This window comes from Stylophora pistillata, chromosome 2, assembly GCF_964205215.1.
Source record: "Stylophora pistillata chromosome 2, jaStyPist1.2, whole genome shotgun sequence".
In the NCBI taxonomy this organism is placed as follows: Eukaryota; Metazoa; Cnidaria; class Anthozoa; order Scleractinia; family Pocilloporidae; genus Stylophora; species Stylophora pistillata.
The window spans coordinates 6,786,988-6,808,111 of record NC_142520.1 but is presented as its reverse complement, the minus strand read 5'-3'; the positions used below and the strand labels follow the sequence as shown (position 1 = coordinate 6,808,111).

The 21,124-nt window shown below is 38.8% G+C and overlaps 1 protein-coding gene across 1 annotated transcript; it reads right to left on the bottom strand.

Annotated features, from left to right (window-relative positions):
- Positions 1 to 2,457: 2,457 nt before the first annotated feature.
- Positions 2,458 to 19,331, bottom strand: LOC111345303 (polycystin-1-like protein 2). Its single transcript, XM_088749200.1, has 19 exons — positions 19,148 to 19,331; positions 17,652 to 18,717; positions 16,870 to 17,028; positions 16,556 to 16,714; positions 16,240 to 16,398; positions 15,734 to 15,892; positions 15,421 to 15,579; positions 15,053 to 15,264; positions 13,875 to 14,233; positions 12,746 to 13,459; positions 12,413 to 12,589; positions 11,647 to 11,772; positions 10,999 to 11,187; positions 10,581 to 10,829; positions 9,672 to 10,403; positions 7,033 to 7,266; positions 5,494 to 6,747; positions 4,864 to 5,032; positions 2,458 to 4,410 (listed from the first exon to the last, which is right to left on the bottom strand). Exons 1-19 carry the CDS (start codon positions 19,329 to 19,331, stop codon positions 2,720 to 2,722), a joined length of 8,151 nt encoding a protein of 2,716 aa, XP_088605326.1. The 3' UTR covers positions 2,458 to 2,719.
- Between the last annotated feature and the right edge of the window lie 1,793 nt (positions 19,332 to 21,124).

The window sequence follows — 21,124 nt, the reverse complement described above, 5'->3', positions numbered from 1 at the left end:
CACATTGCAGATCTCAGCGGCTGTCTATCAAACGGTTTGGTACGATATTTTCTAATTTGACTCAATAGACGACTCACGAACTCCCGTTGGTCAAAACTTTATCGAAGTAGTTTCATGTCCAGCCTGCCATGTGGCGGCCCCGCTTTCTTTCTTTCTTTTTTTTTTTTTTTTTTCGAGTTTGAAAGGCGGCGGCAGGAGACTTGAAAACGCGGTGCTCAATCAGTGATTTAGCCGTGACTAAATGAATTGCTTTGCATTAAATTAAAAAGGAAAGAATTAAGGGTTACAAAATCACTGAGAAAAAACAAACAAACAAATATTTTACTCTGCTGTGAAAAGCTTTTCCGACACGAGCGCAGCAACACGATACCCCTCAAATTGCACTTGAGAGCATCAAACACTTCGTCAGGATTTTTTAGTCGACGTTATTCTCAAAGAGCTACGCCGTTGATTCGAAGATAGAACAGCGGGCGTAAACTACCTGTCAACAGCCGAAAAATGATTAAAAACGTGGGATTCACCGGGGATTCTATGAGCTCTGAAAAGAGCTCCCGATCAACTCGCTGCTTTACTTTAATGGTGCCCATGGCAGAATTCTAAATTTTTGAGAAGATCTTGCTATTTCTGTTGCTGCAGCAAACGAACATCTTTACGGTGGCCAATTTACCATTTCAACTTTGTTGATATATCCAAATTATTTCGTTACTCCCACCGACGCAGCCCCAAACAGTTTCTTTCGAAACTATCATCCTTTACGATTAACTTGTCGTGATAAACGTTGCCAATGGTTACGTTTGCGAATTCTCTCAATTCTAAAGCTTGCGAAGGCGGTATATTGGTGGTGCAGTTGTCAATTGCAATGCTTAATTGAAGTGGCTTGCGCGCTATTGTTTACGTAGGCGAACTTTTCCATATGCTGACTCTGAAGCTTCGCGAATAGTTCATCGGATTTTGAACCTAAAGATCAGCTTCCATGCTGAAAAGCATCTAAAACTGCCATTTTTCAAAGCACTTTCGATAATGGATATAGAAAAACCGCAGAAAACAAACTTTAGTATAAACTGGTTCATTGCTCAAAACTAATACGATAATTCGTTTCACCTGTTCGCGGGCCCGACTTTGTGATTGAATATCATTATTCTACTATTTCAATCGTGCAGCACGTTTTTTTTCGTAAACAAGGCCACATGCTGAGTTTGTACCGATTAAATGGTGGTATAAACCTGAAATTCTGGAAAAACTAACCAGCGAACAGTCAGAGAGACGTAAATTTTCGCTATTTGTATCTTGGGAATCTATATCATGTGACGAAATCCTCAATTTGATGGCGTTACGTGCAATACGATACATAGGTCGGGGAAGATGCCATAATCTTTTCCGGCATGATCTTTCAATACTAACGAAACAATAAATCTTTCAAATGATCCCGACGCCGTTTCTTCGTTTTCTAGGGAAAATTGAATGTAATGAAAGAAAACGACACTTCTCGGACAATACAGTAAGAAACGACTAAAGAATTATTCTTTTTTAGCGAATAATTCCCGAGACGAATTCGAGGACAAACAATTGTAGAATATAATTTCTTTCTGTCAGTCGATCGCCTGGTTATTGAACCAAACAGAAGATGGGAGTGATACCGCAAAAGATAGAGATTAGAAGAATACATAGGAAGATTTCAAGCAAGCCAAAAAACAAGTAAATGAATGAATGCATTAAATCGCAATATTAGAAGACCTTGGCATTTCGCTGTATGATAAATCCGTTATTGACCACACTTGTGCGGTCAAAATGGCTGGATATTAGCTTCGTCCTTTTTTTAACTTTTTCTTAGGACCTCAACTTTGCCTCGGTCCATCAGTACGAAAAACGAAAAATAAATGAAGAAAAAGATAAAACAAACTTTCCCCATATCCGGCCATCTTGACCTCTTGCTTGGTCAATAACGCATATATAAACACACATCGAAGTGCATATTTCGATTTTGACACCCAACGAGCCCCTGTTGCATGTTAGGGCGAAAATCACGGAACGGTGGATAGACATTTAGTATTAGCATAGGTGTCCGAAGCTTGTGAAAAGCGAAAGACTAATTCTCGGACACGTAAGTGTTGATGAGAGAATCAAGAAAGAGAAGAAAAGCGTCACGTGTTGTGTGACGCTGTGTTAGATCACACGAGGAATCTGGGATGTCTGTGGTATTTGCAAGCAGATTGGCTGGTGGGATGGGGAGTACCTTCCGGGGAAAGAGTGGATTCTCCAAGTCGCTTTATGTCATAAAAACTGGCCACGAGGCTTGCAGAAGAAGGCTGGAGTAGGGATAAGAAGGGCGGGATAAGCACACTCGAGGGCAATACAAATTCCAAACCTTTGCAAAGCTGTAGATAAGAATAACAGCACTTAACTTCCTAGGTACAGCACTTTTTTAATAATTAAGATTAAATTTTTGCAGTTAAGTAGATGAAATTTCTTTGAACAATCAATACGTTACTCATAGAAGAGGTGAATACAAATACTTCCTCTTAAAAAACCAAGATTATTTTGTTTTGTTTTCTTTGTTTGTTTTTGTTTTCGTACTTGACACAATCCTTCATTAGCTATTACGATAGGCAAATTCCAGCTACATCTTTGTGTGTGCGAGCTTCTATATACTGACAGTACATAGTATCTGTCTTTCACGTTAATTTGGAATAAAATGTTTTTTTTATCCTTTTGTCATCTCCTAGTATTCTCTCTCAACACAGTAATTCTGAGCCACTGCTGTTTTTAATAAAACATGAAATTCTTCGTCCTCTTGTGAGAACCCGGAAACAATTCTCTCCAGCCGTTGAAACAGGTCATGTTTTCTTCTACGTAGTTTTCCAAAGGAAGACTTAACAACATCCTCTTGGAATCTTACTTTCTTTTTTGCTTTACCTTTGCCGCATTTGTTAATGCTTTCATATTTCGCGGATTTTAACGTACTGCTTATCTTGTCAAAGGGTGATTGTCTCCTTGGGCTGTATCGATGTTCATTTATTTTTTCTCTGGTTATCTTCTTTCTCAGAGCTACTATAGCCTGACTTATCAAATCAAAGTTGAGTTTTGGACTCTTCATGAAATGAGTGCCAACGTTTCCTAATTCTTTTTTCTCCTCTTTTGCCCAAGTTTGGGATGCTCTACACTGTTTAAGTGTTTTACAGATTGCATCGAAAAACTCTCTCCTTTCTTTTGAGCTCGAGCATAGATCTTCATCACTAAGTTCATACAGCTCACTTTCGTTCCCGTTGCTCTTTGCCTCTAAAAGAGCATCATTTATCATGCCGATAAAAAAGTTCATGCAGAGGATGGTAAGAGTGAAAAGTATTAGGAAAGCGAATATTTTGGCGTATATGTTATTTGCCTCCGCTAGTTCATTAATTGGTCTGGCTTTTACTCGTCCAAGAGTGAGCTCGATTTGGAAGTAAGCTCCTTTTAACACCGAAGAGTAACGCTCAGATACAGAGCCAAACATCAAGACGCCGAAGTGCAAAAATGCCATAAATGAAGTCACTAAAACAACGCTAAAGGAAGAAAGAGATCGCGAAGATTTCTTCAATGTTTTTAAAAAAATAGCAACATAATTATTAAAGCGAATAATCCGCAAGAGTTTTGTGGTGACTATAAACATAAGGATTCCAACTACGGAATTTTCTATTTCATGAAAAGTGATAGCCTCTTGAAAACTTACATTTGCATAAATGTTTTCTTTCAGTTTCCTCATCGTCGAATTTACTTTACCTTGTCGTGTTATGTACATCACCACGGCCAACAGAGAGAAGACAATTTGGAATATCTCGACCCAATTCCACAAGGACTTGAAGTATCGAGAGCGATGTTTAAAAAGCCTAAAGCCTTCTCTTCCGGAATACAGAAAAACAAATACAGTAAATAAAAACATGCAAATCAAATAAAACTGGTGCGAGGCTGTGTCCGTATCATAAAGGGAAAGAATATCAGTTTGCACGGAGGCTACTTTCATACTAGATGCATCAATTTCGTATAAGTATGTGGCAATGCCTAAAATATTTACTGTTGGATTAAAAGTAGAAAACTCGGCGAGGACAACTCTTGTTTGCCTGTCAAGCCAGCCGTTGTTTTGCAAATTTGCTATAATGCTGAATCCAGTATGGTTCCCGTACCCGAGGTCTGCAACAAACCCTCCACCGTGGTAAAATGACAACTGTCCCCATTTGGGTACATTCTCTGTTTCCTCAGCATTTTGATAACGCCAGGGCTTTGGGCAAAGCTGTAGTAACTCGACAGTTCTCGTAACATTGTTCACAGGCCTCCAGCCTGGTTTATTGTACGCGGTCTTGTCTTCGTTCTTTGCTGAGTATCCTTCGAAGCATTCTTGGAATAATCCATCCATGTATCTTACCACTTGACATTGGCCTGCAATTTTGGCAAATAATAAACCAGTTCAGGTAGTTTGTTAACGGATGCATTTCTATCAATGGTATTTCACATTTCAAAGTATTAAGCAGACACATATTATTATATTTCTCTTATACAGTGAAAGGAAGCTCTTTGTAGAACACGTTAAAGTCGCGTTTGCCTAAGGGGGTGGAAGAACGCCGTCCATTTAAACCCAACTTTAACTTTAATAAACAAAGTACTCTTTTAAACAGTAACAGATAAAATGATCGATAACAAAAACATTTTCTCTGCTGTAGCATATTTTTCATTCAGAGAATGGAATAAATTATCGTCATTTATATCTCAGTTTGGACACCATTCGCTTCTCTTTCAGACTCAAAGGCATATGCATGACCATAAGAGTTAAAATGGCTTGTGGAAATTAAAAGCCCTTTTATTGAAAGACAGAAAATTAAATGAAAAACTTACTCGATTTCACTCTGAGTTGCCTTACTCGAGCCATTCCTACAAGAAGAGAGTGTTTATTACCAATGTACATTGTTTGCTTCTCCTCTTGACCGTTGTACCATCTGCCGGAAAACACTCCGGGAAGGAAAATATTCTGTAACCAGCTCCAATATATTCTATTGTTTGCCACCTGAGTTAACACAAGATCATCGGGTTAAAGAATATTTTGAGAGTAAAGTAAAACATAGACTTTAAATTGAAATCATCCATTCGAGTTATTATCTATACTTCCGTTTTAAATCAGCAATCCTACGGGTGCATTTCACTTCGCAACACCTCCTCTTTCAGTATCATAACTTTAATTTCGTTTCGAGTTTCAGGCGATGTTTTATGTTGGGGCACACACACTAGGGATTCACCCCTGTCTCCAAATTTCTTGCTCAAAACACCAATCAAAAGACAAGAAAATGCCTCAGCTAATCCCTAAAACGATTATAAGCAATTTTTTTTTCCATGTTTTGATCATGAGCTGGTCCGCATCTTACAATATTCCTTCTTATACTCGATAGCCTTAGTAATGAAAACTCTCTGGGGAATTAAGCACGAGAATTTCGGAACATGATTTTTCCCAACCAAATAACATTTACTCACTTTGTTGAGGTTTGGTAGACCATCTTGGATTGATCTCGTCATCAGGTAACGATGGTCATTTCTGTTTCCATAGCACACTATCATCAACAAGAAAACGAAAACTAAATAGATAACCAGTTCTGTGAAGTAATGTGACAGGTTCTGTTTCCTGGTCTGGCGTTTCCTCATCTTTTCCACCTCTGATAATTTCAGCGTCCAAAATCTTTGTTTTGAGCGTACACTTTTGGAGAAATGAGAATTTTCGTAGGTATGTATTTTTGATCTTTTTGCCTTTAATTTCAAAATACCTGCCAGCAGTAGAGCTGTAAAAAACACTTTTACTGGTTCCTTGATTGTCACGTCCTGCGCGAACGAGATCAGCATTGAAGACAACCACTGCTCACTGACACTTTTTTCCCAAATCAGACTGTAGAATATTGAAAACGAAGCGGAAAAAGTACAAGAGCAGAACAACAAGAGCCAAGCAATACCAGTGATCAGGGTACCTTTAGAACAATAGCCATTGTTCGTGGCAGACTTTTCAGCTCCTTTCCGAAACAGCGATACTATGACAATGTTTATGGGTGCCACGACTAGTGCGCTTTCAATGCCAGTCACTACTTGTCTCCACGACATTCTCAGTGGTCCAACTTGGATAGGCTGCTCATATCTTCCTGGTAACTTGTAGAACATCGCGTTAGCAAACATGGATGTCAAAAGCACCGAAAGGCAGCAAGAAAGCCGCTGTACTCTTGTAAAGCGGCTTCTTCTTAGTTTCGCTGCGACTGAAACCCAAATATGCCACTCTGTGAGGCCTCGTCGCCAAAGTCTTGCAACCTCGCTACCTAAATCCATTTGAGTTGCAGTTAAGTCGAATGTTCGCTCGATGCGCCCGTCTCCCCGCTCAAGAGCAAACCACTGACTGACCGTAAATTTCCACGACCGGTTAGATTGTGCGTCCCGAATCCGAATTTCCTCTAGAAACCACGAAGGACTATCTCCAAAATTGTTATGACTGATCTTCACTCCTTGAATCGTACCTAGTGATTTGTTAGCATTAAATATAAACACATCCGAATTACCTCGAGAGAATAATGTATTGGTGACACAAGGCTCTTCTTGGCTGAGTTGAAAAACACCGCTCTTTCCACCAGATCCGTAAATCTCCATAGCAATTTGAGCAGTTGTACCAGAATTTTTCCATACCCCCGTAGTAACCACTATCTCGTACTCATGTGTACAATTGGGAGAGGATGGAAGGCTGATCGGTAATCCCTTCGCGAAAAGAGAAAAAAATCACTTTTTTTAACACCAGCATTACGTGAATGAATAGTTGATTATTTCACCTCTGACTTCCTTTTAAGAAAAAAAAAAAAAAAAAATGCAGAGCCCCCCAAAATTCTATTCGCCTCATTTAAAACCCTGAAATAATTTTCGCGGATATGTTATATCTATATAAATCGGAAAAAAAAAAGTAGCAATTTGAAAAGGTTGTGAATTTGAGCTAAAAATGGAAAAATATACCATTGAAAGAATGGTCAAAACACATTCCACTCTTACATTTCTTGCGTCTTCCTTGTCGGCGTTCCTCACGATAACAAGCACAGTTATATAACATAAAGAAACCACTGTAATGGCCACAATAACTGTGATATTTCCAGTTTCGGATAACCGCTGGAACTGCAGTAGAACCTTGTCGAAGTCAATAGGATTGGGTTTAACCAAAAGACTTCCCCCAAAAGACGTCAAATGGTTACAACTGCAATTTATAAATTCGTCGGTTGCTGCCAAAATCTGGAATCATAAACAAAGAAAATGGAAGTAGTGATGTGATTTATGAAATAACTTCGGCTGTTATTAATAATCTCACATTGCTCGTTCAAAGGGACCGCTTGACCGTGGTTAATTATCAAATTGATCAGAATTCTAAAAATAGTAGATCCTTAATCCCTTTATTTGACACAGTTTGGGCATCGTTTTGGTCGAGTTTGTGTTAAATGGATAGTTAATTGAAAGTAGAATATCAAAACACCATAATTATCTCTGCAAAGTTATTCAGTAATGCTGGAAGCATCTGAATTATGTTCAATACAAGGCTAAATCATAAAAGAAAAGTTGCCTGAAGATTTAAAGATTAAACGAGGCTTACCTGTAAGTTGAAGTTTGATGTGAATTCTACCGAGTCATAGTCAGGAACAGAGGAGTCACGTGAGATTGCGCGCGCAAGCCAGGTCAGTATTCAACAGTGAATGAGCACAGGAAAAAGGATAGGATGGGACAAGTAAAATATATAAATTTGTCCTGTATGAAAATATATATGTTGGGTGGGCACGTGACTGTAGTTAGACATTCGGTATAAGTATCACCCTGAATGTAATTGTCATCAATATAAGCTGCCAAGATGTGGCTTTGTAACCTAAGACAAGAGTGGACTGGCTTTATGAGCTTTGTAAATTTCCTAGGGCAAAAACATAGCCCATTAGGAAAAGAAGTAAACTTGTAGAAGTTTCTTTTCCAGTGAAATTTGAGATTTTTTTTGGTGCTTCTCCGATACTGTCACAGAGTAGTAGGCATCCCTGAGGTCAATAGTGGCCATGAAACAATTTGGTCGCACAAGTTTAAACACTGAACTAAGAGTATCCATTTTGAAATGGTGATAAACAATGCTCTTGTTGAGTGCTTTAAGATTTAAAATCATACGGTGTGATCCATCTTTCTTTTCCCTCAGAAATATGGGGGAGATAAAATCACCAGTTTCCCGGTCAGTTCTGACAACCACACCTTTGTTTAAAAACTTTGCGATCTCAGTCTCAATTATTTGTGACTCAGTATCTGAGAACTCTCGAATGGCCGGTGGCCTATGTTGGACTGGCAGGTATTTAAGGTCAATGGTTGCACCAGTTATCTTATGTAAAATTTCACGATCAGATGTAATAGTTCTCTAGTTGGAAAGGAAACTAGTAAGGTTACCTGCTTTAAGGAATTTCACACTTTGCTCTAAACCTGTAATGATAACTGGAAATAGGGTTTCAAATTTACTTACATCATGAATGACTGTTCGCAATGTGGAATTTAGGCTCCCTTGGAGTCCTCTTTCTTCTGGTTTGAGGCCCATGGTTTCTTTTTGAACGTGTTGTAGCTCTTGCGATACCCTAAAAAAGGCTTGCTATTACGGGGCCTTTGATGTCCAGTTCCTGAATAACCTTGCTTGTAATCACGCCCTTAGGTGACAGAGCTAGCAATTTTGTTGTACTCTTTTATTGTTTTTAAACTGTTTTGTACATCATCTCCAAAGAGGAAATCCGTAACTGGGATTTGCTGATTGCAAAGGGCACGGAGCTCCTTGTTTATGGAGGGTCTCTTAATATCCCGTCGCCGTAATGAAAGCTGATAAGTTGCGTGTCCCAGCGGCGCAAGCGAAATCGGTCAAAGAGGAAATGATTTTAAGTTTTTCATCCATCTTCCCTTTAACTTTACTTTTCTCCTCAATTGCCTCTGAAAGCGCAGTGGTGGCTTTCACAACAGTCTGTTGGACATTTGCGAGGCACAAGTCTTGTGATTTGACCGGTGGTTCGAGCTTACCCCATAGTTCGTGGTTCACGAGGGGCACTCTCAATTTTTCGCAGTTGCCGGATCGGACATACAATTCTAGTTTTTTCTTTAAGCTCCGCTTCTTTGAGTTTACCAGCAAATCTCTTATTAATAAGATTCGCCAGATGTTCATTTATATTTAACTTCGTCGCTGTTTGAGTCGTCCGATGCGTCATCGGAATCAGACAAAGCTTTTCTAGCTTTCTTTTTTGAGGGTCCCGGTTGGGAGTTTGAGTCAATTTTTGACTCTTCCTTGGACGTTTGTGGTACTTTCCGCTTTAATGAAGCATCGGTAATACATGTTGACGTTCCCAGCAAAAGATCAACTTTCTTTTGCAGTCCTTGAATAGCTTCCCATAGTTTATTGGGAGCGATAACATGAGCACCGGTGGTGTCATGATCATTTCCGTCGTCGGCTAACAATGCATTTTCGTCTTCTTCTCCTCTAGAGAGAGATTTGCCGTCTTTGTCATTCATCTCATTCACGTCTGCGTTCGCCATAACCGAAAGCTTACTGCACACTGACCTGGCTTGCTCGCGCAATCTCACGTGATTCCTTTGTGACGTAGACTATGATGAGGTAGAATCTTAGTTAACTTTACACTCACCTGACAACCAGAAGCTATCCACATCTCAAGTTTCTCAGACCAGTATACACAACTTCCTGAGGAAACCTTTAGAGTATAGTTCTTATCTGTTGTGGAATCATAAACTGGTATCACAGAGACATTTTTACTCTGGGGTGGGGTGGCTGGTGGATCTTTGACTTCGATGCAGGAGCGCTTGCGTCGCCTTCCTCCAAAACAAGATCTTTTCTCCCTTTTGTGAAACGTGTTAGTTGTGGCATTGTAATTTTTGAGGCCAAGAAAGTACTTTCCAGGACGCTTAGCCATAACTTTTATTGGCGCAAGAGGATTCAAAGAGCAGCCCGTTTGTCCTTCACTCTTCCCATCCGTGCTTAACATCCAAACGCATTTTTCGTTATGAGATATAGTGGCATTGAGGTCGTAGTCTTCAACTGTTGGCCGCTGACCAAAACGTATGTAAGCAAACAGATGTACGGTTGGTTTTTGGGGTTTGACATCTAGCATCAGCAGAGTATTTTCATACTTGACATTTATCACGTGGATACGTAGATCGTCACTCCTTGTGAAGTACCATCGCTTCTCTGTAAAATCTTGTTGAGGTTTCAAAGGTATAATGATGATAATGTCTTCTGAGAGATTTGATACTTTAATCAGCTTGTTTTTGTTGTCTTTCAGCTGCAAGGACAGAACCTCAGAGTCAACTCGTTCCTTTGTGTCGTCCCAAGTATAAGGGTTGAAAGAGAACGACAGCATCTAAAAAGAAGAATTAGAAAAAAATAAACAAGGCTTTTTTTGACCAGTCACGAAACTGAAGTAAACTGGAAAATGAAAATTGATAAAGAAAAATGAAAATGGTAAGCAATGAAACGAAATTTGTGTGGTCACATCAAGATTTATGTGCAAGATTCGTATTTGGAGGGGAAGACTTACCTGAACATCTACAAAACTTGTTTTACTAACTCCTGAGACAAGCAAGTGGCTCTCAGACGGTAAGATAACCCGGTCTTTTCCTGTTCTTATTTCAAGCCCTGAGAGTCTGTCTAGGGTATATCTTCCTAGTATCATGGACAATTGTCCTGCACTGATGGGTATCGGTTTTTCATCAGGAACTGTCGCGGCCAACACCGAGTCTGCAATTTTTTCGAGGATCTTCATCGAAATCTTTACCAACATCTTACCCTACAATTCAAAGTAGTCACACAGGTAAAAGAAAAAAAAACAAGGAAACTAAAACAGATTTCGGATTGTAAAATACTCAAAACCAATAAGAAGTTAAACAAGACAAGTTGAATTAGTTAAACAAGTGAGTAATTTTAGACATAATTTTTGAGACCATCTATAATAGTACCTGTTCTTGAAAACGTGACTTGTCTAAATCTTTGATTGCAATAACTGCTGCTGTCTTCAGCACGATATTTACACACAAAGCCAGGTTTCTCGCTGATTTGGTTATCAGTGGTATGTCTACTTCGTCCTTGGATTTGGCGAGGGACCATAGGAGTGACGTCATTGAACGGATAGCAGACAAGGAGATATTCTGTCGAGTGCATGAATCAATAATGTGCTGAGAACGTTTACTTTGAGATTTTTTCCTTGAGCTCTCGGAAATATGATTTGCCATGAAAAATTTCATGCACTTAAAAATTATAGATTAATTGCGAAGCTTTTACAGGGTGGGTAACAAAAAATCACAAGTCGTCATTCGACCGACACTAACTTTTTTGTTTGCTAAATTTCTTATTGTTGATTTCGTTGTTGCTTGGTGATTTGTTTTTTTTTTCCTGGGAAGTTGTTTCTTACACCGTGAAATTACGTTTACTTGGTGTTTACTCTTAGCAGAGCTGATAAAAGGTCATTTTAAATTGGCTCAATAAAGCCATGATATGTGTATTAAAAACAAAACTCCACGTCAAGAACCAATGAAGCCAAACAGTTTTTCAGAGTATGGGTCGCTCTCTTACTCATTTCTCACCCAAATTGATACTGCCTAACTTACTAGTGACTCGAGAGACACCGTGTCCATAGCCTGAAGAGCAGAGCCAATCACGGAGGAACTCTGAAGTAGCTCGAAAATAGTTTTCACTTTCAAAGATTCAATTTTTCCAATGATGGAGTTTATGACCTTGAATAAAAGTAAACACCTATGTGAGAACATTATTCTGATAAGGTAAGAATCAGTTGAAGAGATTGAGTATAACATTAGAGGCTTATATTAAAGGTATGCTGCTATAGATATACTTAGATGCACCGTATCAGGTCACCATTTTGCCTCTTACAACCCATCGAAATGATATCTTTGTAAGTGTGTGATTGGTGTAGACGATTTCAACTGACTGAAATTCTTCAACTTTAAAATATTGCATTCCAGATATTGAAAGTCCCTGCTTGTAATCAAATTGAAGTGCGTAAAGTATCATTTATTGGAGACAATAATCTAAAGACTTGTTTGCTGATAAATTCAGACAAAGAAGCACTGACAAGTCAGCGAAAATATTTTTGAGACAGTAAAGTATCATTTATTGGAGACAATAATCTAAAGACTTGTTTGCTGATAAATTCAGACAAAGCAGCACTGACAAGTCAGCAAAAATATTTTTGAGACAGTGAAAAGAAAAATGTTTCAATTTGCTTTAAAACGCTAGTAAAGTGGTCCGGGATCATTCTTAGTTACAAAAAGTTCGTCTTTTTCCTAGTGCTTCATCTTTGGAGAGAGGGCTTGAAATAAAGTTAAATCTGCTATTCGATATTTAGATAGAAAATACCACTGGTCTCCACTGTAAATCCAGTGAATTTTCTTGCGAAACTGATCGAAGGACAGCGTTTGCTATTTGTGCCGCTTTTTCCAGGTTTCCCTTTCTGAAGAACTCATCAAATGAGTTGTCAGTTGCCATGAGAAAGTTTGCAATATCATCTGGTTTTGCTTGCTGAGATGGCTTGATCTACAAAATGTCAAAAGCAAGTATTGATTTAGTTGCATGTTTAAAGAAACTTTTGCTCCTTGGCCCCTAGTTAATAGAACACAAAAGGAACTAATTATATATGATAATTCCCGCAACATTTTCCATGAGGCATAACAGGAATGACTAACCACCCACCTGTGATGTCAAAAGAGTTGGAGAGGTTGAAACGCCAAATTTGTCATTCACTGTAACAATGAACTTTACAGTAAAGTTATCTGCACTGTTGCCGGACGGTATCCAAGAGGTAGTTATGGTATTATTAACGCCTCGATATAAGACACTGAAAAGGCCGTTTTCCAGTCTGTATTGAATTTGGTAGGATAGAGGGGAACTTTCACTCTTCCAGTTGCTACAGCTAAGATTGATATCAGTCTCCAGTGAAGTGCCACTTGACGGAGCGATCAAGCACGTCCCCCCTGTAGGAGGTAAAGCTACGGAAATGTCATAAGCACTCATTCCACACAATCCGTCCGTAGTTGAAACAAATAATGCCAAGCGGTATTTATTTCCACCGACGAAGAAACCTTCTTTGATAACAATGTCACTGGAATTCGACGGTGTACGTGTGATGAGCTGCAGGTTGCTTATCCTTCGCCACATAATTGAGGCGTCTCGCCTGTTTTGTTCGTAAAGTATCCACTCATAGGAAGATATTTTGGAGCAATGAAATCCCTGGCAATGTGATTTCACGCTAACTTTAACTGAGGGGTTGATTTTTGGTTGACAGTTTATGAAACAACTGAAAGAAAACAAACAGATAGTGACTACGCGATATTGCAAAGCTTGAAGGCTAATTCTGCATTCCAAGAGATTCGGATACTGACTTAAAACTAACTGTAGAGGTAGAAACTGCGACGAAAACATTAAAAAAAACTTAAAACAGTAAAAACTATGATAGAAAAAACAAAACAAAACAAAAAAACAAAACAAAACAAAAAAACAAAACAGAAAAAAACAAAACAAAAAAGCAACAAACACCAGGCGTGGCAATACTTTTCACAACAACTAAGAAATAACAACAATCAACACAAGCAACGAGAGAAATTATGACTGGCAAAAAACTAGTGTTTAGCGGTAGTAACAGCAATAAAAGCAATAACTTCAAATTAAAACAAGCCCAATAATCTAAAACATCTGAAACAAGAAGGAGAGCAAAAAACTCAGGAAAAAATTAATCACCAACAACTACGGTAGCAATAAAAGCAAACCAAAGTACTAACCTTTGATTTATTTTAAGCGGATTTCCTTCCACCAAATGAATTACTTGATGTACACTTGAATTGCGATTGTCTTTGCTCACAACCAACCTTACGATATAGGTCTTATTAGCAGACATATTACCCGTGTTAAGGGAAATCTGGTCACCATATGCTTTTCCAACATAACGAATAGTTGTTTTGTTAATAGCTGGAAATACATCTCTCTCTCGCAAATTCAAGCTGAAGTAATTCCCTGTGACCTCCCCATACTGCCAAGTAAAGTTCATTCCTGATTGATCCCCATGTGTAGCTTCAGGGTCAAATGAGAGTGAAGCATCCAAAGTGATGTTTATGTTGAGACCACGGATCACTTCGGCGCCGCCAGAAATGACTGCAGCAAGGCTCCTTTTATTACCTAAATGCCCTTAGATACAAAAGAATAGTTATCTACTAAAACCACAGTTAGCCCTGCGTTACTCAGAATAATGATATCACTTAACAGAAACTCTTTCACCTTAGAACATATTTTACAGTTTCTAGTTCCTCTACTTCATGGCTTAAGTCAGAAGAATGGTGATCCGTAAGATTCCCGCATCACATTTTTATTAAGTTGTAAACCTTGCAAGAAAGACGCTGGTCGAAACAAATGACCCAATCAGAAATTCCCCTCCCAACACGGCTATTGAGAGTAACACCAATTACTTGTGCAAGGTAATACAAGCACGATACCACAAACTTGCTTGATTTCGAAAGACCATTTTGAAAACATTAATGAAGATGATTTACTCAAAATTCTACTTAAAGTACATGGTATGACTCGTTTGTTGCAAAGTAATGTTCCAACTTAAAAAGTCCTTAACAGTTACTGAACCTAATTGCAAAAAGGTCTAAGTGCGACAACTACATACATACAGACATACATACATATGTTCATTGACCACTCCCCATGGGGGCTTTTCAGGGCCAATTCCTACCCAGCAGCCACCCAAGGGGAGGAAATTCATCACACACTAATCTCGTGCGTGAGAAATTAACGTCACCTACCCCTAACCCTAACCCTGCAGGAGACGGGACCTCCATTTATTCGACCCTATCCGATAAGACTAGAGAATCTAACCATTTCTTGATATAGAAAGGTAGCATATTCTTCTCTTTTGATTTAAGACCTTGAGTAATGGTCCGGCCGGGACTCGAACCCTCGACCTCCCGCACATAAGTCCAGCGCTCTATCCATTGAGCTAACTGGGAGGCGGTTCGTAAATAGGCAATCCTTCATAGGTGATGATAATGGGGTACCTATTGTTGATGCTGTTGGTGCTGCTTTCACTCTCTCTGATGCTTCCCATCTTGATGACCGTGACGAATATGACGACAATTCCGTCAATGTGGATGACAGAGATATTAGCGATAACGGCAATGATGCTAGCGAGGGTAATAAAGTTGCCAATTTTAACGCTAAAGGGAAAAGGTTAAGAAAAAACATAACATAAACAACCAGGTTTTTTATTGACCTCACTTAACTTAAAACCCTTAACAGCTACTGAACCTAACTGCAAAAATGTCTAAGTTCGACAAATATGCAATCCTCCATACGTGATGATAATGTATTACCTGCTGTTGATGCTGTTGGTGACGCTTTCATCGTTTCTGATGCTGTCCATCTTGATGACCATGACGAATACGGCAACGATTCCGTCAATGTGGATGACAGAGGTATTAGCGATGACGGCAATGATGTTGGCAAGGGTGATAAAGTTGCCAATTTTAACGCTAAAGGGAAAAAGTTAAGAAGAAACATAACATAAACAACCAGGTTTTTTATTGACCTCAGTTAATTTGAAACCCTAAAAGTTACTGAACCTAATTGCAAAAATGTATAAGTTCGACAAATATGCAATCCTCCAAACGTGATGATAATGGTTACCTGCTGTTGATGCTATTGGTGACGCTTTCGCCGTTTCTGATGTTGTCCATTTTGATGACCATGACGAATACGGCAACGATTCCGTCAATGTGGATGACAGAGGTATTAGCGATGGCGGCAATGATGTTGGCAAGGGTGATAAAGTTACCAATTTTAACGCTAAAGGGAAAAGGTTAAGAAAAAACATAACATAAACAACCAGGTTCTTTATTGATCTCAGTTAATTTATGAAACAATTTTAGTAATAGAAAAATGGGAGCCCCAGATGGGACTTGAATCCACGACCCTCCGTGATCTAGTCAAATGCTCTAACCACTGAGCTACTGGAGACTCTATGGTGAGCAAGGGTCAATTTGTGGGCCTTCACTGGAACCGCATCGCGCGGCTACACAGCCAAGTATTCAGTTATTCAGTTAATTCAAAACCTTAAAAGTTACTTAACCTAATTGCAAAAATGTCTAAGTTTGACAAATATGCAATCCTCCATATGTGATGATAATGGTTACCTGCTGTTGATGCTATTGGTGACGCTTTCACCGTTTCTGATGCTGTCCATTTTGATGACCATGACGAATACGGCAACGATTCCGTCAATGTGGATGACAGAGGTATTAGCGATGACGGCAATGATGTTGGCGAGGGTGATAAAGTTGCCAATTTTAACGCTAAAAGGGAAAAGGTTAAGAAAAAACATAACATAAACAACCAGGTTTTTTTATTGATCTCAGTTAATTTGAAACCTTAAAAGTTACTTAACCTGATTGCAAAAATGTCTAAGTTCGACAAATATGCAATCCCCCATACGTGATGATAATGGGTTACCTGCTTTTGATGCTGTTGGTAACGCTTTCACCGTTTCTGATGCTGTCCATTTTGATGACCATGACGAATACGACAACAAGTCCGTCAGTGTGGGTGACAGAAGTATTAGCGATGACAGCAATGATGTTGGTAAGGGTGATAAAGTTGCCAATTCTAACGCTAAAGGGAAAAGGTTAAGAAAAAACATAACATAAACAGCCAGCTTTTTTATTGATCTCAGTTAATTTGAAACCTTAAAAGTTACTTAACCTGATTGCAAAAATGTCTAAGTTCGACAAATATGCAATCCCCCATACGTGATGATAATGGGTTACCTGCTATTGATGCTGTTGGTGACGCTTTCACCGTTTCTGATGCTGTCCATTTTGATGACCATGACGAATACGACAACAATTCCGTCAGTGTGGGCGACAGAGATATTAGTGATGATGGCAATGATGCTGGCGAGGGTGATAAAGTTGCCAATTTCAACGCTATAAGGAAAAGGTTGAGAAAACAAAGTAACATAAACAACCAGGTTTTTTTATTGACTTCAGTAAACTTAGAACCCCGCTTTCTTATGTACAATGATTTAATTAATGCTCGTTTGAAAAAGCCTTGAGTTACTCGGGAAAGAGCAAATCACAATTCGTTTCTCAACAATTTTCGGGTCAAATATTTGACATCATTGTACTCTGTAATTGCTTCAGTTTCAGTCCATAGAATACACAGAGACGCATTAAAAAAAAAAAAAAACAACAACAACAACAAAACAACATCGACGAGGCAGTGCATCCTGCAGAGGCCAACAAGTCTAATTTCACGCACTGTCTTGGCGGATAGCTCAAATGCTAGATAAAAAAAATAATCTGTGCATTTTCGCAGTTCTTTATTGCCAAGGATGATTTGGTAATGGTAATGGTGAGATTATGGAGAGCAGTGATTGCCTTGATGATTGCCGCATAGGAGAAAGGTGAGGAAAATTCTCATTGTTAAAATAAAATTAACGCTCAAATTTGAAAGCTACGATAAAGTGCTACGAAGTTAAAGTATGGCAATTAATTATTATTATATTTATAGAATCTTAAGCACTTCAAGTATTTAGTAGCTAATGTACTTATTGTACTCACTGTAAGCTTCTGTTCCTTGTCCTGCTGAGATTTTAGTTGCGAAAAGTGGAATACCAGTAGACGTTACGACACTCGACGTGTATAAATTTATCGTGCTGTAGAGACTATTTACATATTTGGTGCATGAGCAGCTTTCTTCGTTAGGACAGGTATGAAAGATTCTCGTATTGAGAGGTGGTGTGTCATAGGACGACATGAGATTTCCACAACATTCGCCATTTCCAGAGCATATCAGCTTATACTGAGAACTGATTGGCCAGGTTCTAGTCATGTGACATGCGGTAGCTTTGCACTTCTGTGCACAATCATCAGCATTACAGTGCATATTGCACACGTTTCCATTTTCGCATAGCTGTTTTGCACACCTGCTCCCGCTACATTCCATATCACATGTTTTGGCCTCACAAGTTTGTACACAATCCTCCGCTCCGCTGCATCGCAGGTGCATTGTGCATAACTCTACCTGATGATCGCAATCCTGTCTTTTACACCCGCCTCCGCTACATTCCATATCACATGTTTTGGCCTCGCAAGTTTGTACACAACCCTCGGCTCCGCTACATCCCAGGTGCATTGTGCATAACTCTACCTGATCTTCGCATTTCTGTCTTTTACACCAGCCTCCGCTACATTCCATATCACATGTTTTGGCCTCGCAAGTTTGTACACAATCCTCCACTCCGCTACATCCCAGGTGCATTGTACATAATTCTACCTGATGATCGCAATCCTGTCTTTTACACCCGCCTCCGTTACATTCCATAGCACATGTTTTAGCCTCGCAAGTTTGTTCACAATTCTCCACTCCGCTACATCCCAGATTCATTTTGCAGTCTTTTACCTGATCTTCACAATTCTGTATTTTACATCCGCCTCCATTACATTTCAGATCACAAATATCAGCCTTGCATTTTTGTGATTCACAATTCTTTTCACTGCATTCCATACTACAAAAATAAGGACAACTGCTGCAATTCCGAAAGAGTTTGCAATAATTGTCACCATTCGATGTACATTTATCGGGATCACAAGCATTAACTCCAAGCCCTAGACCTGAAGAAAAAATAGTAATGGTGATAATACTGATGACGATAGTTCTGACAAATACAAAGCGAAGCTAGCAGAAATCGCAAATTATTTCGTAGGCTAGGTACTGATTTATACAAACACTAGCAGACTGTTGGCAGCTTCTATTTAATGTATAATATATTTACACCATTGAAAACAAAATTTTTACTTCTTTATTTCGCTCACACGAAAAAGACGTTTACAAAACTGAGAGAAAAACAAAATACATACATATATGCTAATTTTCTTTTAACAGAAAGTAGGAATAACAAGAAAATGAAACACCTGTTTCAATCGTAAGTTAAATTAAAAATTCCTGTGAAATATATCAAATTCAAATAACAACGGTCAAATCATAATATACACAATAACAACACTCCTACTTTTGACATTACTTATTTGACAGTCTTCATGCCTAGCTTAGTAACAAGATTCTCAAAGCGATGCTTAGGCGAAGGCTTCGTAAGGATGTCAGCAATCATCTCGTCTGTACCCATGTATTTGAAGGCGATCGCTCCGTCTTGTACTCTTTCGCGAACAAAGTGGTAACGTATATCGATGTGCTTTGTCCTGGCATGGCCCACGGGATTCTTAACCATCGAAAAAGCCCCTTGGTTGTCTTCATATATTTCAGTTGGTCCCTCTGGAGGTTCTCCCATGTCTGCCAATAACCTTAGAACCCAGACTGCTTCCTGAGCGGCCGTACTGACTGCTACGTACTCTGTCCTTTGTTGCCTGGTTTTTGCTTAGCCAGCTTACTGCCCCACATGCCAGTGAGGAAACGTTTCCTGAAGCGCAACGATGGTCATCCATATCACCCACCCAATCTGCATCTGAGTAACCAATCAAATTTTCATCAGCACATTTCTTGTAACTAAATCCAAAATATGCAGTTGCTTTCAGATATCTGAAGATTCGTTTTGTTGCTGTTAAATGATTTTGAGTAGGATTGGCACAAAACTTCAATACAACTTCCAATGCTTGGGCGATGTCTGGAAGCGTTGCGATTGTAGCATAAAGTAGGTTACCTAGAATCGATAGATACAATGTCAAATCAACCGGTCTGCTAAAACCATGTCCCTTTTGTAGCTTGACGTTCAAATCAGCAGTTGTAGACATCGGTTTTCCTTTTGTTTTCCCAAACTTTTCGAGCATCTTTTCGACGTAGTGCCCTTGATGAAGGAAGACTTGCTTGTTCATTAGATCTTGAACGATACAGACTCTGACATAGCAATACAGTTCTCCCATATCTTTCATCTTAAACTGCAGCTTTAGACTGTCCTTGACACTTCTCATTTCCGTGATATTTCTTGCTAGAATCATCAGATCGTCAACGTGAACTCCAATAATAGTTAATGCATCCTTTACATACATACAAAGTAAAGTGTATCTACAAAATTGAAATAATAATAATAATAATAACAAACTTGTGAATTTATGGTAAGTAAGAATAGATGTAATACCAATTAAGATAATCTACAGTTAATTGACTGTAGTGTTAAAAATAAATAAAATTAGTAAAATGACATTAATATATGTAATTTACAATGTCTTTATTTATTCCCTTTAAACCATTAAATGCTATTTAATCTAAAATGTCAGATTTTGCTTTAAGAGCAGATTTAAAAGAAACGATGTTCGGTTTGCTCTTTAAGTACATGGCTAAGTTATTCCCTGGAATAGACGCATGGCGAGAGAAGAAAGATTGACAGAAGTCACTTTTAGGGCGTTGCACGTATAGTTTCAGACTGTCCCTTAGATTTCTCAAAGGAGAGTGTTTAATAGATAGAGAGCTTATGCCAGCCGGAGTTCTATTGTAAAATGCCTGATAAGATATAGTTGCAATCCTTTTTTCGGAAATGTATGGTAAGGACTTCCATTTTGTCGCTGCGGGGACTTCAGTGTTGGGAGCGGGTTTCTTTAGGATAAATCTCGCAGCTACAATGCCAATGTCCTCTAGGGTCTGAAGTGACTTTGAAGATCCCCATAGTGCAATTGAATACGTAATACTTGGAATGATACCTTTAAAATAAATTGACTCTAAGATGCGATTGTCGAGTCCATTTAAGTGTTTGAGTTTCTTCACTCTTGCTGAAAAACGTTTGCTCAAAGATTTTACATGTGGCGACCAAGATAGTTTAATACCGATAAGAATCCCTAAACATGTAGCCTTGGAAACAAACGAAAACTCATTTTGCCCTTAAACAAATTTTCTGTAAGGGTCCGATGAATTTTGATTTAGAAAACAACATTAGTTCAGTTTTTGCAGGATGAATAGTCATGAAGTTATCCTTAGCCCTTTTGTTTAAGTCGACAATCGCTTTCTGTATCTTAGATAAGACTTCATCAACAGTATTTCTAATACAGAAAACTGTAGTATCATCTGCAAACA